Source organism: Myripristis murdjan, chromosome 22, assembly GCF_902150065.1.
Source record: "Myripristis murdjan chromosome 22, fMyrMur1.1, whole genome shotgun sequence".
Classification (NCBI taxonomy): domain Eukaryota; kingdom Metazoa; phylum Chordata; class Actinopteri; order Holocentriformes; family Holocentridae; genus Myripristis; species Myripristis murdjan.
The window spans coordinates 18,839,923-18,854,837 of NC_044001.1; the positions used below are offsets into that span (position 1 = coordinate 18,839,923).

A 14,915-nucleotide genomic window follows, 5' to 3' on the forward strand; every position below is an offset into this window, starting at 1 on the left:
TGCACAGCTTCAGTGATTCTAAGAAGGCAGCATAGGGAAGTGCTTTTGTAAAAACAAAAAACAAACAAACAAAAAAAAAAGATTGACAAATTGATAAATACTACAACTAAAAGAACACACAAACATGAAAATTATTTGTGGTTTCACATTAAGTGTTTTACACTGTCACCACTTTGTTGAATATCAGTGGCAGGTGACATTTCAGTTGAGTAATTTGGGTCACTGTTTTTACACTTTCTGCCAAATATAAATTTATAGTAAAGAAATACTGACATTCTCATGAAGGCAGTTTAATTACAGGTCTTTGATCCTCGCTATACCGATGAAGGGTTTTAATAATACTTGTGTTTTGGAAATAAATCAATATCAACAGAGTTTGGTGTGAGGACTGATATGACTGTAGGTCTACGCTAAATGGGCCTTGTGTTGCTCATGTCTTACATTTGAATAGAACCAAAGTCCAGAATGAAAGACAGCTGAAACAGCGTTTCCCTAATTGGATTAAAACGTCTCTGGTTTGACTAATGAGATGTCAAACATCATGTTCAAATCTGTAACTCATAAGCAACTTGACAAGGAAAACTTTCCTGTGAATACAGACATTAGAAATGTCTGCCAAGCAATAAAACAATTACATCAGGCAATTTGTCATAAATAACAACTTGCCTGCTATGTCCAAGTCCAAAAACACTTTCACCCCTCTTCATTTCCCAATCAAAATGTTATTTTTAGGGTTTGGATGCCAGCTGAAGCCAGAGAACAATCAAAAGTCAGCTTTACAAAACACTGTCACCAAGAAAAATGATGTCCAATGCAGGGCAGCAGATGGAATAGTGGAGGGCCGAAGTTTGGTTTCCAAAGGCTGTGTTTATTCTAGAGCAACGCAGGAGAAAAGAGCCTGTTGGGTTATTGTTTGCACTGGCCAAGGGTAAATAACTCTACAGCTCAGGCCTAAAATGTTGTATTATTTTAGGCCAGGTTTTCAATCTTAAAATACACAAAAATAAACAAAGACACAAAAAGATTGATAAAATGGGAAGACTGTGATGTAAATATTGAGAAAAGTCTGGCAGCTCCACTATCAGCAAGGCGGCGCTTCTCCCTATCTGATGCAAGCCAGCGTTGTCTTTCACGCCACACCATGAAGATGTTCCACCGCCAGTTTACCGCAGTCAAAAGCTCTGCACGGCTTTGAAACTGGAGCTACAGTTGGGAAACCCTAACCATGCTCCATCAATTATTAAAGTGTATGGAGGTTTTGACGTGTATGAGGGGAAGGCTAAAGCGCTGTATACAGTTATCTCTACAAAGGAGATTGATGGTGCTCTAGAGTCTCTGGCACCAATATAAACTACAGAGATGGCTCACAAATAGCTAAGTGACCGAGCTCCTATATTACACTAAACAGAATGGGAACATAGGGTTAACTGTGGAGTCAGAGGGCTGCACTGATACTCCACAGGATCCATGTAATGCGGTCAATGGTGGGAACGCAAAAAGGCTTCAATGCAGCAGAGGTACGAGATGTCCGGGCTTCTTACTCACCCTGCTCTACACTCAATGGTCCATTGTCTCTGCCCTAAAGTGGAACCTCAAACCAATAAGTCAGAGGTGGGGGGTTGGAGATGAAGTCATCTCTGCAGGAGAGCTGCTCAGCCACACACCTTCATGTGGCCAGGGAATGGCTCCTAAATCCTGTTCCCTGACTCTCACACTGTAAATCCTCCCCAGACAAGTCGGCCTGCTGAAGAGGTGATAAAGCCAACAATGCCCGCTCCCAGCGTGAATTCACCTATGATAAAAATGCATATGGCATTGCCATTTATTTGCTTAACAGCCTCCATGCACTGTTTTGGGTTCATTTCGCTTTCCCTCTCTCAACAGCTACTCCGACTTGAAAAGGAGAAAGTTTTTCAGCTGGCACTGGTGGATGTTAGTTCAGCAAACATTGTTACGCGACATGTAGGATACAATCTCTGCTTTAATTTATACAGATGGTGTTTTCAGTGGAGGGAATTATGAGCTATAATGTATTATAAAGTGACTGAACAGCTTTTGGGCACTTGACTTGTAGTCTTTTTTTCCCTAAGCATAATAAATATTAAGCTACACTACAGTGTGTGTGTGTGTGTGTGTGTGTGTGTGTGTGTGTAAGTAACAATATCTGTCTCCAGAATTTGGAGAAAGAAAAAAATTACTGTAGAAAAAGACATACCTTAATTACATGAATATTAAATTCAAAGTATAATCACAGCCTTGGAGGTACAGTACCACTGCACTTGTGGACCAGGCACTTTAATCTTGCTCATGTGGATGAGAAAAACTGTGTAAGCTTAGTCATGTCAGTTTTAAAAACATGGATTCCTCCAATGATTTATGAAGTGTATATGTGTTTGGAATGAGCCGCCTTTAGCATGCAGCTGTGATTATCTGGAGCTCTATCTTCTCTGTATAAAATAAATAAGAGGAGGGAGAGAGCTGTGTGCAAAAAGACATATCCAAGAGTATGAGGCACATCCAAGAAGGGGGGAAGAGGAAAACTCATATTTTACTATTACTATTTGTTACCATTATACTACCCCAAAAGTGTTCCTATTAGGAATTTGTGCGTCTGTGGCATTCACCATAAAGTTTATTGCACCTAGAGGCTTGCAACCTAACGTAGTTTTATAGCGTGCTTATATTTGGTAAGGGATGAAAAAAAAATCCTGCGTGCAAACTGGAGGATATGTTGCAAAATTCGTCCTATCCTCTGATTCAGGTGAGTCACAACAAAATCTTCCAGGCAAAAACAAAAAAATATGCTGAATGTTAGTTCTATGCGCAGCAGAGGGACGGTGGAGAGGGAAGGGGGCGGCGTTTATTGACTGACAGGGTCTCCAATGACACAGCACTCCACTATATAAACTGGGACGGACGTCAAACATCCTTCATTAAAAGTCAGAATGCGCTGATGCACCACCACATGTGCGCATCACTACTGGCAGCACAAGAGTTGCATCAGCACACCAAAAGCGAACCTCTGACCGGCACGATGGATGGGCAACATAAAGACAGACGAATGACTCATTTGTGGATATTGACGTTACTTATATTTGTCTAACCCCTAGCACTGGATAACTCGGGCTTTTTTCAACTTCTTCTGGATACGGATTGCAGAGCTGGATCTTGTCCTTACAGGCTTTTAAAGAAGGATTATATTTATTATCATCACTTTATTCTAAGCACTTCATCTTCCCCGTCACCATCACTTGGAATAGGAGCGTATTTTGTGGGAGGACAACTTGATTTTCAAAGGATACGCACATCAAACTCTAAAGGATGGCCGTTTGGTTCACCTCTATCCTCGCAATCATTATAACATTACTTACTCAGGTACTTTTTTTATATATATATATTTGAAATACAATACAGGACTGTTGCAGTCTTATAAATCAAATGTTGCATTGTTTTTGTATGCTCACTGTTTGTGTTCTTTTAGGTTCTGGGATCAGGTGTGTTCGAAGTAAATCTCCATCAGTTTCAGAATACCAGAGGTTTGCTGGCAAATGGACTTAGCTGCGGCACGACTGGCTGCAGGACTTTTTTCAGGGTTTGCTTGAAGAACTACCAGACGGTGGTATCTCCCGGGGACTGTATTTTGGGCACAGTCACCACACCTGTCCTGGGCACCAACTCCTTCAGCATCCAGCAGGATGGCAGGCTGCGTCTGCCGCTCAACGTCACCTGGCCGGTAAGAGCACCTGTCCTGCTGGGAGCTGCCCTGGCTTTTCCCTAAGATCAAGCAGATTTCATTCAATTTTATCCCCGGGACTTCACATGTGGAATTTCCTTCCCTTATTTAAAACGAGGTTAATTACAGAGATGTGCACACTAGCTGATCTCATCATGAGGCATCACCACCAACAAAAATCAATTAGGCTTTGTTTTCAGAAAAAATCTCATCAAAACTTAAATTTATTTTTTCCAGAACTATTTCAAACTTACGTCAGATTGATACTAGGATGCGTAGAGTTCTGAACTGATGTCATTACGATTTGTGTAAGCCTAAAATGTGCATACGCAGTTAAACGGGTTGCATCAGTGTGTCTCCACTGTGCACTGGGAAATATAATCATTATACATTCTTATTATACATTCTTATAAGAATTTCATACATTCTTATAAGAATTTCTAGTGGTTTATAGAGAAATAATCTATTTCCCATTTATTTATTTACTTCTTTCTTTCTTTCTTTCTTTATTTGGGAAGACTTGGGGTCTTCTCAACGAAACTACCAGAGGAAAAAGCAAGAATACATCCCCAGTAGCGGATAAATTACAGATTGCACATTAAACTTCAACAAACATCCAACGTTAACGCTATTTCCAAACCGTTGAGCCTATGATGCAGATATATTAAATGTGCCAATTATAATTTTTCATGTTTGTGGTGACGTTTTCCGCTCAAATTGTCTCCCACAGGGTGCTTTCTCGTTACTCATTGAAGCCTGGTATTCTCCTGCATCGGATCTCCCTGGAGGTAAGGAGATGCGCTCTGCCTGTTCACCGCTAGAGGGAGACGTGCCAATAGAGCCTATATGACTTGTTACCTATAGCACCATTTAATATCCACTGTCATGTATACTTGTCAGCAAATGCATTCGCTGTAATGGATTCGGGTCAGTCAGGACGCGCTGTGAGTCACACAGCAGTTCTGCACAATCAAATCTCTCCAACACAATCGCACTTCCCTTGGTTTATTTCTGGCGTGGGAAAGTGTACAGGCTCAAGTGAGAATATGGAAGCCTTGCCAAAAATCCCATGACGGGCTTTTCCTGTATTTTACACCTTTTTTGTTAGGTGCTTCATACAAGTGGGAATGATGGTTACATGTGTTTCTGACAAAAAGGAAGAGGAAATTTCTGTATACTGTAAACCTATTGTTATTTGAATCACTGAAAGAATACATGTACTGTCCCAGCACAATTAACACCCACTACATCATATAGGCTGCAGTCACCTGATACAAAATGTGTGTGCCTGACTGTTGGCCGGACTTAACATGTGTCTCATGCTCTGCTCTTCACAGATACCACCAACCCTGATTTCTTGATTAGTTCTTTTGCCATCCAAAAAAAGTTGGGAATAGGGCATGAGTGGTCCCAGGTCGCGCTGCCCGGGACGCAGACGGAGCTAAGGTACTCATACCGGTTCATCTGCAAAGAAAATTACTACGGGGACACTTGTAACAAAAGATGCGCTCCGAGAGACGACCATTTCGGCCACTACACCTGCAAGCCTGACGGGCAAATAGACTGTCTACCAGGATGGAAGGGAGAATACTGCCAAGAACGTAAGCGATCAGAATAAATACACCTTATGGACAATTTTCTTTGTTTATGATAAAGGTCAGCTTGAGTAATGTATAGTTCTTGTCAAGGATGCTGCAAAATGATTTAAGTAAAATAAGAGAGTTTAGGTTGCAAAAGTTTAATCGGGCTTTTATTTTCAGTCAGTGATAATTTAATTCTAACAGGCATGCAATTAGGCTGTAGTGTGTTTCATGAACAGCAGCCAAAGAGCTATGTTGTAAAGCATAATCTCAATGAGCTGTGTGATCACAGGTGTGTGATTGTCAGGTAGTGCCTCGGGCGCGCCTCAGCCAATCAGAGCTGAATATCCGCACCGGCTTTTAGAAATGAGAAATGAGAGAGAGCAGTCTCTGGCCGGTGCGGTTTCTCGGTGGGCGCGTGCGGGCTCGCTAATCCAGGGCGGTGGTCGCACAGCAGCACGCGCCGGGGTTAATCGCGGCATTATCGTCCGCCACGCGCCACTAAATTGCGGGCTCTATTGTTGAAGCGCGAGGGCAGCAGCTGCAAACGGAGCTCGCACTGCCCGCCGATAACAATGGGGCAGCTGTCCCGGTTTTTGAGAACAAGCATCTGCTCGGCTCTAACCAGCCGTTTAACACAAGTCGTGTAACCATACAAAATCAATGTCGCATGCAGCGCAGGGCGGGCGCAGCAAATTATGGTCTCTCTCTCAAACGACCAGGTAGCAGGTTTTATTTAGCAAGAAAAGGTGATAAATGCCAAATTAGGAGCTTTTTATAAATATCAAAATAGGAGCTTATTATTTTGTGAGCTTTAATCAAGCATTTAAATCTCTCTCTTTCTCTCTCTTTTATTTTATTTTTAATACAGCAATCTGTCTTGAGGGGTGCAGTGAAAGGAATGGAAATTGCACAGTACCTGGAGAGTGCAAGTGAGTATTTGGCTGTATGTGCACCTATTCATAAATAATGCTCTCCATTTTCAGTTGAATTCATTAGGGCCCTATTGACATGGCAGGCAGCCTGTACAATGCTAAGGCAAGAGATGACTAAATCAACTGCATTCATTACAAAATAATAAAAATCCAGTCGAAGAGAGAGACTAACTACTTACAATCTTATTCTCCCCTTGTCCCTTAATGTATGACTGCATAACATTATTGCTATACCTTCTCCCTCTCTCTTACCAAATCTATTTTATCTTAATTTTAGAAGCATACTATACAAATATCACAGCAAAATGATACACCACCATGATATGATTCTTTGGGAATATTAAAGTTAATGGGGCCACAGAGGAGATGAAAAACATAAAGTATGAGAAGACCTCTGTAACTCTCTGACCTTCCCTCAGACTGTGAGTCCCAGTAGGAATAGTGGCTTTAGTGGTGATGGCGACCTGCTCAGGGCGTCTCCCTTCCTTCCTCCTACTGTATCCCGGGCTAATTTCCAGCCACTAATGGCACTCATAAGGATTAACTGTGTAGAAAAAGTGAATGAATGAATAGCGATTTTTTTCCCCTAAGGGTTTTCTTATATAAGTGAGTATGAATTTCAGTGCAAGTGTTAATATTTGTGTATGAACCCACAGTTATTGTGTTTTCTTTGTGTGTGAGACAGATGCAGAGAGGGCTGGCAGGGCCTCTTTTGTGATGTGTGCAGACCCCACCCGTCCTGTAAACATGGCACCTGTGAGGAGCCGTGGCAGTGCACGTGCAAGGAAGGCTGGGGAGGCCTCTTATGTGACCAAGGTCAGGTCCTAACGCTCGCTGGGTTTCTTTTACAAAGCTGCAAGCGAAATGACAAGCAAAACAATGTCGCTGAATTGTGGTCCATGATAAAATAATGCTGACCAAAGCATATGACAGTTATTTTTGGTTCCATTCTTAACCTTTCTATATATTTGTTTACAGATCTGAATTACTGCACCCATCACAAACCCTGCGCCAATGGGGCCACGTGCATGAACACGGGACAGGGCAGCTACACATGCACCTGCCTGCCAGGCTTCACTGGGGTCAACTGCGATTCCGAGGTCAGGGAATGTGACAGCCAGCCCTGTCGGAACGGAGGCCACTGCCTGGTGAGTCCGGAAGTCTCTCTCTCTCCTTTCCCACAACACAGGCTTTCCTGTTTTTGTTTTTGCCCCAGTCTATCTGCCACTCCAGGAGGATGCTACCGATTGCAGAGTCGCAGCATGACCCAGTTCACAGACTCTCTCCTGTAAATAGAATTCAAACTGAGGATAAAGGGGTTGCATGGGGGCAGTTACAGTGTGAATATGGTACCATAAGCAAATCCGGCTGTGAGCTTGTTGTTAAACTTGATGTCTCTTTGCCTGCAGGACACTGAGAACGGCTTTAGGTGCTCATGCCCGCAGGGGTTTGAAGGGCCACGCTGTGAGCACCCGATGCTGACCTGCGCAGATACGCCCTGCTTCCATAATGGGAAATGCAAAGACAAGGATAACGGGCAAAGCTACATGTGCGAGTGTCCAGTGGGCTACACCGGCCTCAACTGTGAGAAAAAAGTGGATAAATGTACCTCACTGCAGTGCGCTAATGGTAATCCATCATGTTCCTTCTGCATCAAAAATGATCTTTTCTCTCTGTACTATGGATGGGACAGAATAGTACTGACATACATTTTGTCAGCACTGTCATACAGATGCTAAACAAAACAGGTTTTCAGACACACCTGTCTTAAGATATTTTTGTCTGTCTTTTTCTTTGTAATTTTACAGTTCTTTAAAGTGACATAATACTAGAAAAAAGGATCACACACGTGCCAGTTTCACAATCAGTCAAATATTCATAGTAAAAATAATATTGATCGGACAGCAACACTGTTTTTCAAAGTTGATATCAGCCAATACTCTCCTGATATATTGGTCCATCTTTCTCTGTCTCTGCTTGAAATAGTCTAAAATGTGAATGATTGCTGAGTATGAAGGCTGATAATCCTGCTTTGTTTTGCACAGGTGGACACTGTGTGCTCCTCGGTAACAGCCCACTATGCAGCTGTCTCTCGGGCTTCAGGGGATTGCGTTGCGAGATCAACATCAACGACTGTGCCACGAACCCCTGCGCCAATGGCTCCACCTGCATAGACCGCATCAACAGCTACACCTGCACCTGCCCGCCAGGGTACACGGGCCGCCACTGTGATAATCCTATAGACCGCTGTGCCTCTCATCCCTGTATGAATGGAGGGACTTGCACCATCGGAGCTAAGGGCGAGCCTGCCTGCATCTGCCCTGCCCATTACAGCAGCCCCCAGTGCCAGACCTCAAACATGCAAGTAGACCCCAGCACCAAAAAGAGCTGGGAGCCCGGTGAGACGCTGAGCTGGGCAGCCATCAGCCTGGGCGTCGGCCTGGTGGCTCTCCTGGTGCTGCTCTGCATGGTGGTGGTCATCCTTCGACACATCAGGAAGCAGAGAAACAGGGAGCAGGACTCAGAGACCATGAACAACCTCTCAAAGGCAGACTTCCAGAAGGAGAACCTTATTTCCACTCTAGAGCTCAAGAACACCAACAAAAAGATCGATTTGGAGGTGGACTGCCCCAGGGAAAAGTCCAACTGCAAACACATCAACCACTACCACCTGGACTACAAAACCTCCAAAGGGCACAAGGGTGAACTGTCTCTTTTGGACAAAGATGAAAACTGTGAAAAGACAATAGAAGACAAAATGCCAATGAGTAGAATGTACAGGTAAGTGCACATTAAAGACTTCTAACAAACAGCTGCAATAGTGTGTGGAATTTAATGTGAGATCTCCAGAATAAAAGTTAAAACTTTGAATATTTCAGCATTTAGTACTATAAAGACTGAAACATTTCAGCTCAGTGTAAGACAGCATCTTTGTTGTGCTCGGTAATTGACATGAAGTATTTTTTTATTTCACAGTGGAAGACCAGAGTGTAGAATATCAACGATATGTTCTTCCAGAGAGTCGATGTACCAGTCTGTGTTTGTAATAGCAGAGGAGAAAAACGAATGCGTCATAGCAACTGAGGTAAGATTTTTTTTTTGTTTGTTTGTTTCCTCTGATCATGCCCGTATGCCACAAATAAATCAGCAGCTGACAGTTTGGTTTTGCTTTTATTACAGAGGTTACATGTAATGATTGATTGTTTCATGATTGCTTCTTTCTCTTTCTCTCTCAGGTATAATAAATGGAAGATAGTTGTCATTCTGAACATTGGATGTCTTCTGGACTGTTTACAAGTGTAGAGAAACTGGGATTTATTTAAATGCAACTTGCTGCTCTTGAAAACTTGATAACTGGATGGAGCCTGTGTGCTCTTCGAATGCAATAGGACTCAAGCTACTACTTTTTGTTAGAATGTAAAGACTGAAAAAAAAAAAAAAAACTGTGGGAAATAATGAGCAAATCTGACGTGCGGACACACGCCTTTGATGTTTTCAATTCAGACCCATGTCTGGTCCGTCCAAGTTCATCCAAGGGCAGCAGGCCTCGATTTATGCCTGCATGTTGATTACTAGAAGAGGACTATGTTATCGTACTCCTCTCCACCTTATTGCGATAATCAGCAATCAACAAATCAACTTACTGCCAACAAACCTGTGGAAGGAGCCGACCATTTTCATTTTCAGTGGCCTGGCTATGCGCTATGCAAGCAACATGAGCGTTGTGCTAAATTAAAAAAAGTGACAAAAAAAAAAAAAAAAACTACTGAAAGCGGTTCATTTTTGAAGAACATCCAAGGCATGTCAGTTTTGTAAATCCTTTCGATAAAGAATGTATGCAGCCCAGATCACAAAGCCTTATCTATGGGTTTAAAAACAACATTGTGCCCTGCCTTATCTTGATTTCTTTGCACAACAAAGTGGAGATAATAGAAAGAAAAAAAAAAACAAATCAATTGATGCAATATGCCATGGCGCCAGGGAAACTCAAGATAAGGCCTCGTTTTATGCAAGATCACCCATAAGTAAAGACAAAGAAATACATGAAGTGACTATCGTACCAAGGACGCCTTCAATTGAAATTACTGAACCAATAATGTTATTTTGTAAGATTAGTATTTCATTAGTAATTTAAGAATATGGAGCACTGATCTTTGTCTTTGTATGTTTTATAAGATTATTTTGTATATAATGTATATTTATATGTTAAGATTAGAAGTATGAAATGTACATCTGTTTTTAAGTTGTTGCCCCAAAAAAGTTGAATTTATTTTTAAATTGTCGTTTGTGTTTATGTTTTATTTTTTAAGGGAAAGTAACAATGAATACATATCTGGTACACTGTCTGTTTGTTGGTCTTCAATGGTTGAGTGTAAGTTGTCAAATAGAGATCCTAATTTGCCTAAATGTTGGAATCATCTAGAATCTTTATTTGTGTCAGCTGGTGTGGAAGTGGCTTCATTGTCTAGATAATGGTCGGCCTCGTATTGCATTTCTGATGATTTCCATGCGGTTGTCCATGACATGTGATGTGAAATCAATGTGCTAGCAATCATTCAGTGGACAGTTTTTGTAATTGGCAGCGATGTAAGGAATTGCTCAGACAAAAGATATATATTTAAAAACAAATCTGTATGTGAAAATAAATCATTCTTGTGGTCTTTTTACTGAACTATAAATGAGCCTGTTAATTGTTGCATCCTGCTGCACTGAAGAGCACCTTCTCTATCTGCTATCTTGAGGTGAACAAGGCTCGGAAGAACAAAATCAGATATGGATATGATGCATGATGAGGTATCCTCCCATCAGATTCACCTCTCATGCCCCCGCTTATGGTATGAGATCAACTTCATAAGCTTGAAACCTGAAAAGGAGGGGTTAGACTGAGGTACTTAACAAAACAAAGCAGATGCTATGGGCTTTGTGAATGAGTTCAACATATGCCCTTTCACTACCCCTGGGGCCATATGCTGCCAAGTTTCCACCTCTCCCAGTTTTTTCACCCATAATCCAACAACTTTTATCACTCTCACATTGCCTCATATGCATGCACCCTGTCCTTACACTTTTTCACCTCCCTCCATGGCTTCTCACACATCTGCATCTCACACAAAGCAGCAGGCTGATGACTGTAAGGCACCTTCATGACTGTAGCAATGTCTTCAAGTAACACTTGGGGGCAGTAAGCCCTGCGAGGCAGAATGAAACAGTTTCTCTCTCTCCCAGTGTGTAGCTGTAATATTCATGAGATCACACTGTATAGGCTGAGGGGCATTAATATCACATTGGCATACAGAAGTAGGCAGAGGGCAAGCAGTCATTTATCAATCGCCAGCCTGAGCTTATTGAGTGCTAGGAGAGCACAGACACCTAATGAGCTTAAGAGAACCTAGATCTAACTCTCCCTGTTAAATACCTCTATTTATAGGTAATCTGATTAGCTGCTGGGCCATCACTGGCTACTGGACACTCAAGGATACAATAGAAACTCCCACACTAAAAATAAATCAGCATGGGTAGGGCATGAAACAGCAGTGGCATACAGGTCTTTGAGGATGCCAAGATGGTTTATCATGCAACACTCATGTCACTGCTGTGTAAAATGTGCACGGCTTATGAAGATGCCTTATATGTCACAGTCTCTTTCTTGGACTGGAGCAACATGTCTGATGATGATGTCTGCAGCCAATTGAAGAGTTAGGATTGGGACAACAAAAGAAAGAAAAAAAAAGGAAACAAAGGGTGAAGAGGAAAAAGAAACATCCACAAAGCAACATTCTCAAAACCAATCATTATCCTGAGGTTGGGCAGCATACGTGGAAACAACGGATACTGGCTATAATTTGAAGTTCAACGCCAGACACTTTGAGAGTCGCCCTCTGGACATAAGGTTAAATGGCCTTATTTTCAACAAGTTGGAGGGGTGAGGTTCTTAGTCGTTGAAGAAACCCGATTGGTTCGTCCGTTTGGCTAAGCCCGCCCCTTCTTGGATTTCATTGGTCTTGTCTGTTTCGCTCTGACGAGCTCTGAACAACAAATACACGTGCTGGTCCATCAGAATACAACAGAAACTACCACTTGAAAACAACACTTCCTACTGGAAATATTACACATTTAGAAACTGAAAATGAGCCCTTTATAATACCCCATTGGGAAATGAGGGCGGATTGCTGTCGCCATACAAAACAATGCATCCTCAAGGATATTAATGATGGTAATCATAAAAACGGAGGACTGACGCATTGGAATGCATAAAGGGAGATAAATAAGACACAGAGAGCACCGGCGAGCACAAATAAGCAAACGCCTCTGTCGAGCCAAGCCGATCTTCACAATGAAACTTCAGGACGGCTCAGGGGAGAGGAGCAGCATATGGATATTTGGCTACGGCTCCTTAGTTTGGAAACCTGATTTCAAATACAAGAGGAGCAAAATCGGATATATTAAAGGGTATAAAAGACGCTTCTGGCATGGAGATGATTTCTATCGAGGAGACAAGGAGAAGGCAAGTGGTTTGGCACTTATTTCTAAAGCTTTGTCACCTCCTTAGATCCTGGAGTGCCCTGTACATTTGATCACAAGTTGTTATTCTCAGTGTGTGTCTTTGTGTGTTTTTTGTTTTGTTATGGTATACTCCCTAAGTGTCAAAATGCTTGGTGCACTTGTGTCAAATGCTGAGTTGTCACGTCTTGTGTGTGTCCTCTGTCCCCACAGCCAGGCAGAGTGGTCACACTAGTGGAGGATGATGAGGTAGGCCTGAGTTTTGTCCTTGTTTTAAACTAACTCAGTCTATTTTACATCCAGTGATGCAAAAAAATAAGCTAGAACATAGTTTACATTGATTTGATGCCACTTAATTTATGCTATATTCATATCAAAGATGCACATCAGGCTGAAAATGTGAGTAAGCCAACTTCAGATGTGTTGTCCTGCCTCTACATCCCTAATTTCATCAAAGTGACCTTAATTCTGACATTATGCCATGAATCCAGCTCCTTGGAATTTCATTATGGATATAGTGGCAGTCACATCTTTGCCAGCTGATTCTTGGTTAAGAGATGGCACAAACACTCCTTTTTCTGGAATAGCGAGTGGTGAATTTTCCCTAATACAGGCGAAACCTGCCTTGGGCATGGGTACTACATCAAAGCCAGCATTCAATGGGCACCTGATATGCCTAAATGCCCTGCCAGACCTTGTGTTATGTTACCTTACCTCTGCCTGCTTACCTTCCAGGCCTGCACTTGAGGAGTGGCCTATGAAGTGGCTGATTCCCATGTGGAAGAGTCCCTCCAGTACCTGAACATGAGAGAGACTGTGATGGGGGGTTACGTTACAGAGATGGTGGAGTTCATCCCTAGAGAGAAGGGTCAGGCCAAGTTGCTGGCCCTCGTCTACATCGCGACTTCAGACAACCCCATCTACCTTGGCCCTGCCCCGGCCACGGAGATCGCCGCCCAGATTGCCATGTGCAGGGGCAACGTGGGCCACAACATGGAGTACCTTGTCCGCCTGGCAGAGTTCATGAGGCTTTACTGTCCCGAGGTGGAGGATGACCACCTCTTCTCTATCGAGGCAGCCGCCTTGGCCTTGGTCTTGTAACTACCTCCAGACCTGTAATCCTTACACATGGGAACCAAACGAAAGACAGTGTAAAGCACTCCACATTAGGGCTGGGAAATTTGGAAAAAAAATCAAAAATCAAAAATCAAATATCATGGTGTCTTTAATCGAATACCTCAGTAGCAATACTGTGATGATATTGAAGGGATGAGTATTGGTTCTCTCATAAGACACTTAAATGTCAGAGGTTTTTGATAAACATTAGCAATCTGGATATGATGCACAAGCAGGTGGAGGCAAGCCTCCTCGAGCCTTTTTGTTGTTTCTCTTTTTTTTTGTATCTTTTTTTTTCTTTTAATCACTTCTCTTTTTGCTGTGTATAGACCTTGTGTCTTGTGATTGTTGTTTTTCTGGCATCGAGGTAAATAAAGAAATTGAAAATTGAAATTGAAATTGAAAGACCAGAACAGTCTAAATTCAGGAATTGCCTCAGTTTACTGAAATGAAGCCTTTAAAACCAGGGAAAGACAGCACTTGTCAACTGTCATCGCCATATGACAACATCATGATATCCAAACCCTCAGACTATATATGCTACTTAAGTAATTCTGTTGTGTATGAATGGGTTCTTGTTATTGGGATATTTTTACACTTGGTGAGAGAGAACTAAAGACCTGAAAAACTTGTTCATTAATTGTATCAGTAATAACAAGTTAGCTGTCTAATGACAGATCAGGATCAAAACATGACTACTGTAACATAAATTTCATTTCTTATTCCTCAGCACACCATATCTGATCTTTTCCTTTGACATTTAAAATGATTTTAAAATATGTGGCTTTGTCAACTGTATACTAACTCGCGTCTGCAAATTTCAGAAATGATTGACATTTTCTTTCACTGTACAACATGACAATATTTTTTAGGGTCTATTCCTATTCATAAACCTTTGTTGTAAAAGGATGCTGAAATATATTTCTATATACAGACGGTTTGTGTTTTTTAAAACTTAATAAAAAACAATGAAATGTTCTGACACACCCATTCCTTTTTAAATGTACAGGTCAAGGATATGTGCATCATTGATTCATCAGCTAAAATGAC

General features: G+C 41.9%; 1 protein-coding gene and 1 pseudogene across 1 annotated transcript; both read left to right on the forward strand.

The window, feature by feature from the left end:
* Positions 1–2,952: 2,952 nt before the first annotated feature.
* On the forward strand, positions 2,953–10,213 carry LOC115354632 (delta-like protein 4). Its single transcript, XM_030045065.1, has 11 exons — positions 2,953–3,375; positions 3,482–3,733; positions 4,464–4,521; positions 5,071–5,334; positions 6,185–6,245; positions 6,934–7,064; positions 7,227–7,396; positions 7,658–7,877; positions 8,294–9,029; positions 9,225–9,333; positions 9,485–10,213. Exons 1-11 carry the CDS (start codon positions 3,322–3,324, stop codon positions 9,488–9,490), a joined length of 2,061 nt encoding a protein of 686 aa, XP_029900925.1. The 5' UTR covers positions 2,953–3,321; the 3' UTR covers positions 9,491–10,213.
* Positions 10,214–11,744: 1,531 nt separating this feature from the next.
* LOC115354701 (glutathione-specific gamma-glutamylcyclotransferase 1-like) lies at positions 11,745–14,472 on the forward strand (annotated as a pseudogene).
* The last annotated feature ends 443 nt before the right edge of the window (positions 14,473–14,915 follow it).

Excerpts from the sequence above, each read along its gene's own strand:
- LOC115354632 (XM_030045065.1), top strand. The coding sequence starts at position 3,322 with ATGGCCGTTTGGTTCACCTCTATCCTCGCAATCATTATAACATTACTT. Across the intron at positions 7,397-7,657 it reads GGAACGGAGGCCACTGCCTG|GACACTGAGAACGGCTTTAG; the intron begins GTGAGTCCGGAA and ends CTTTGCCTGCAG. Across the intron at positions 9,030-9,224 it reads CCAATGAGTAGAATGTACAG|TGGAAGACCAGAGTGTAGAA; the intron begins GTAAGTGCACAT and ends TTTATTTCACAG.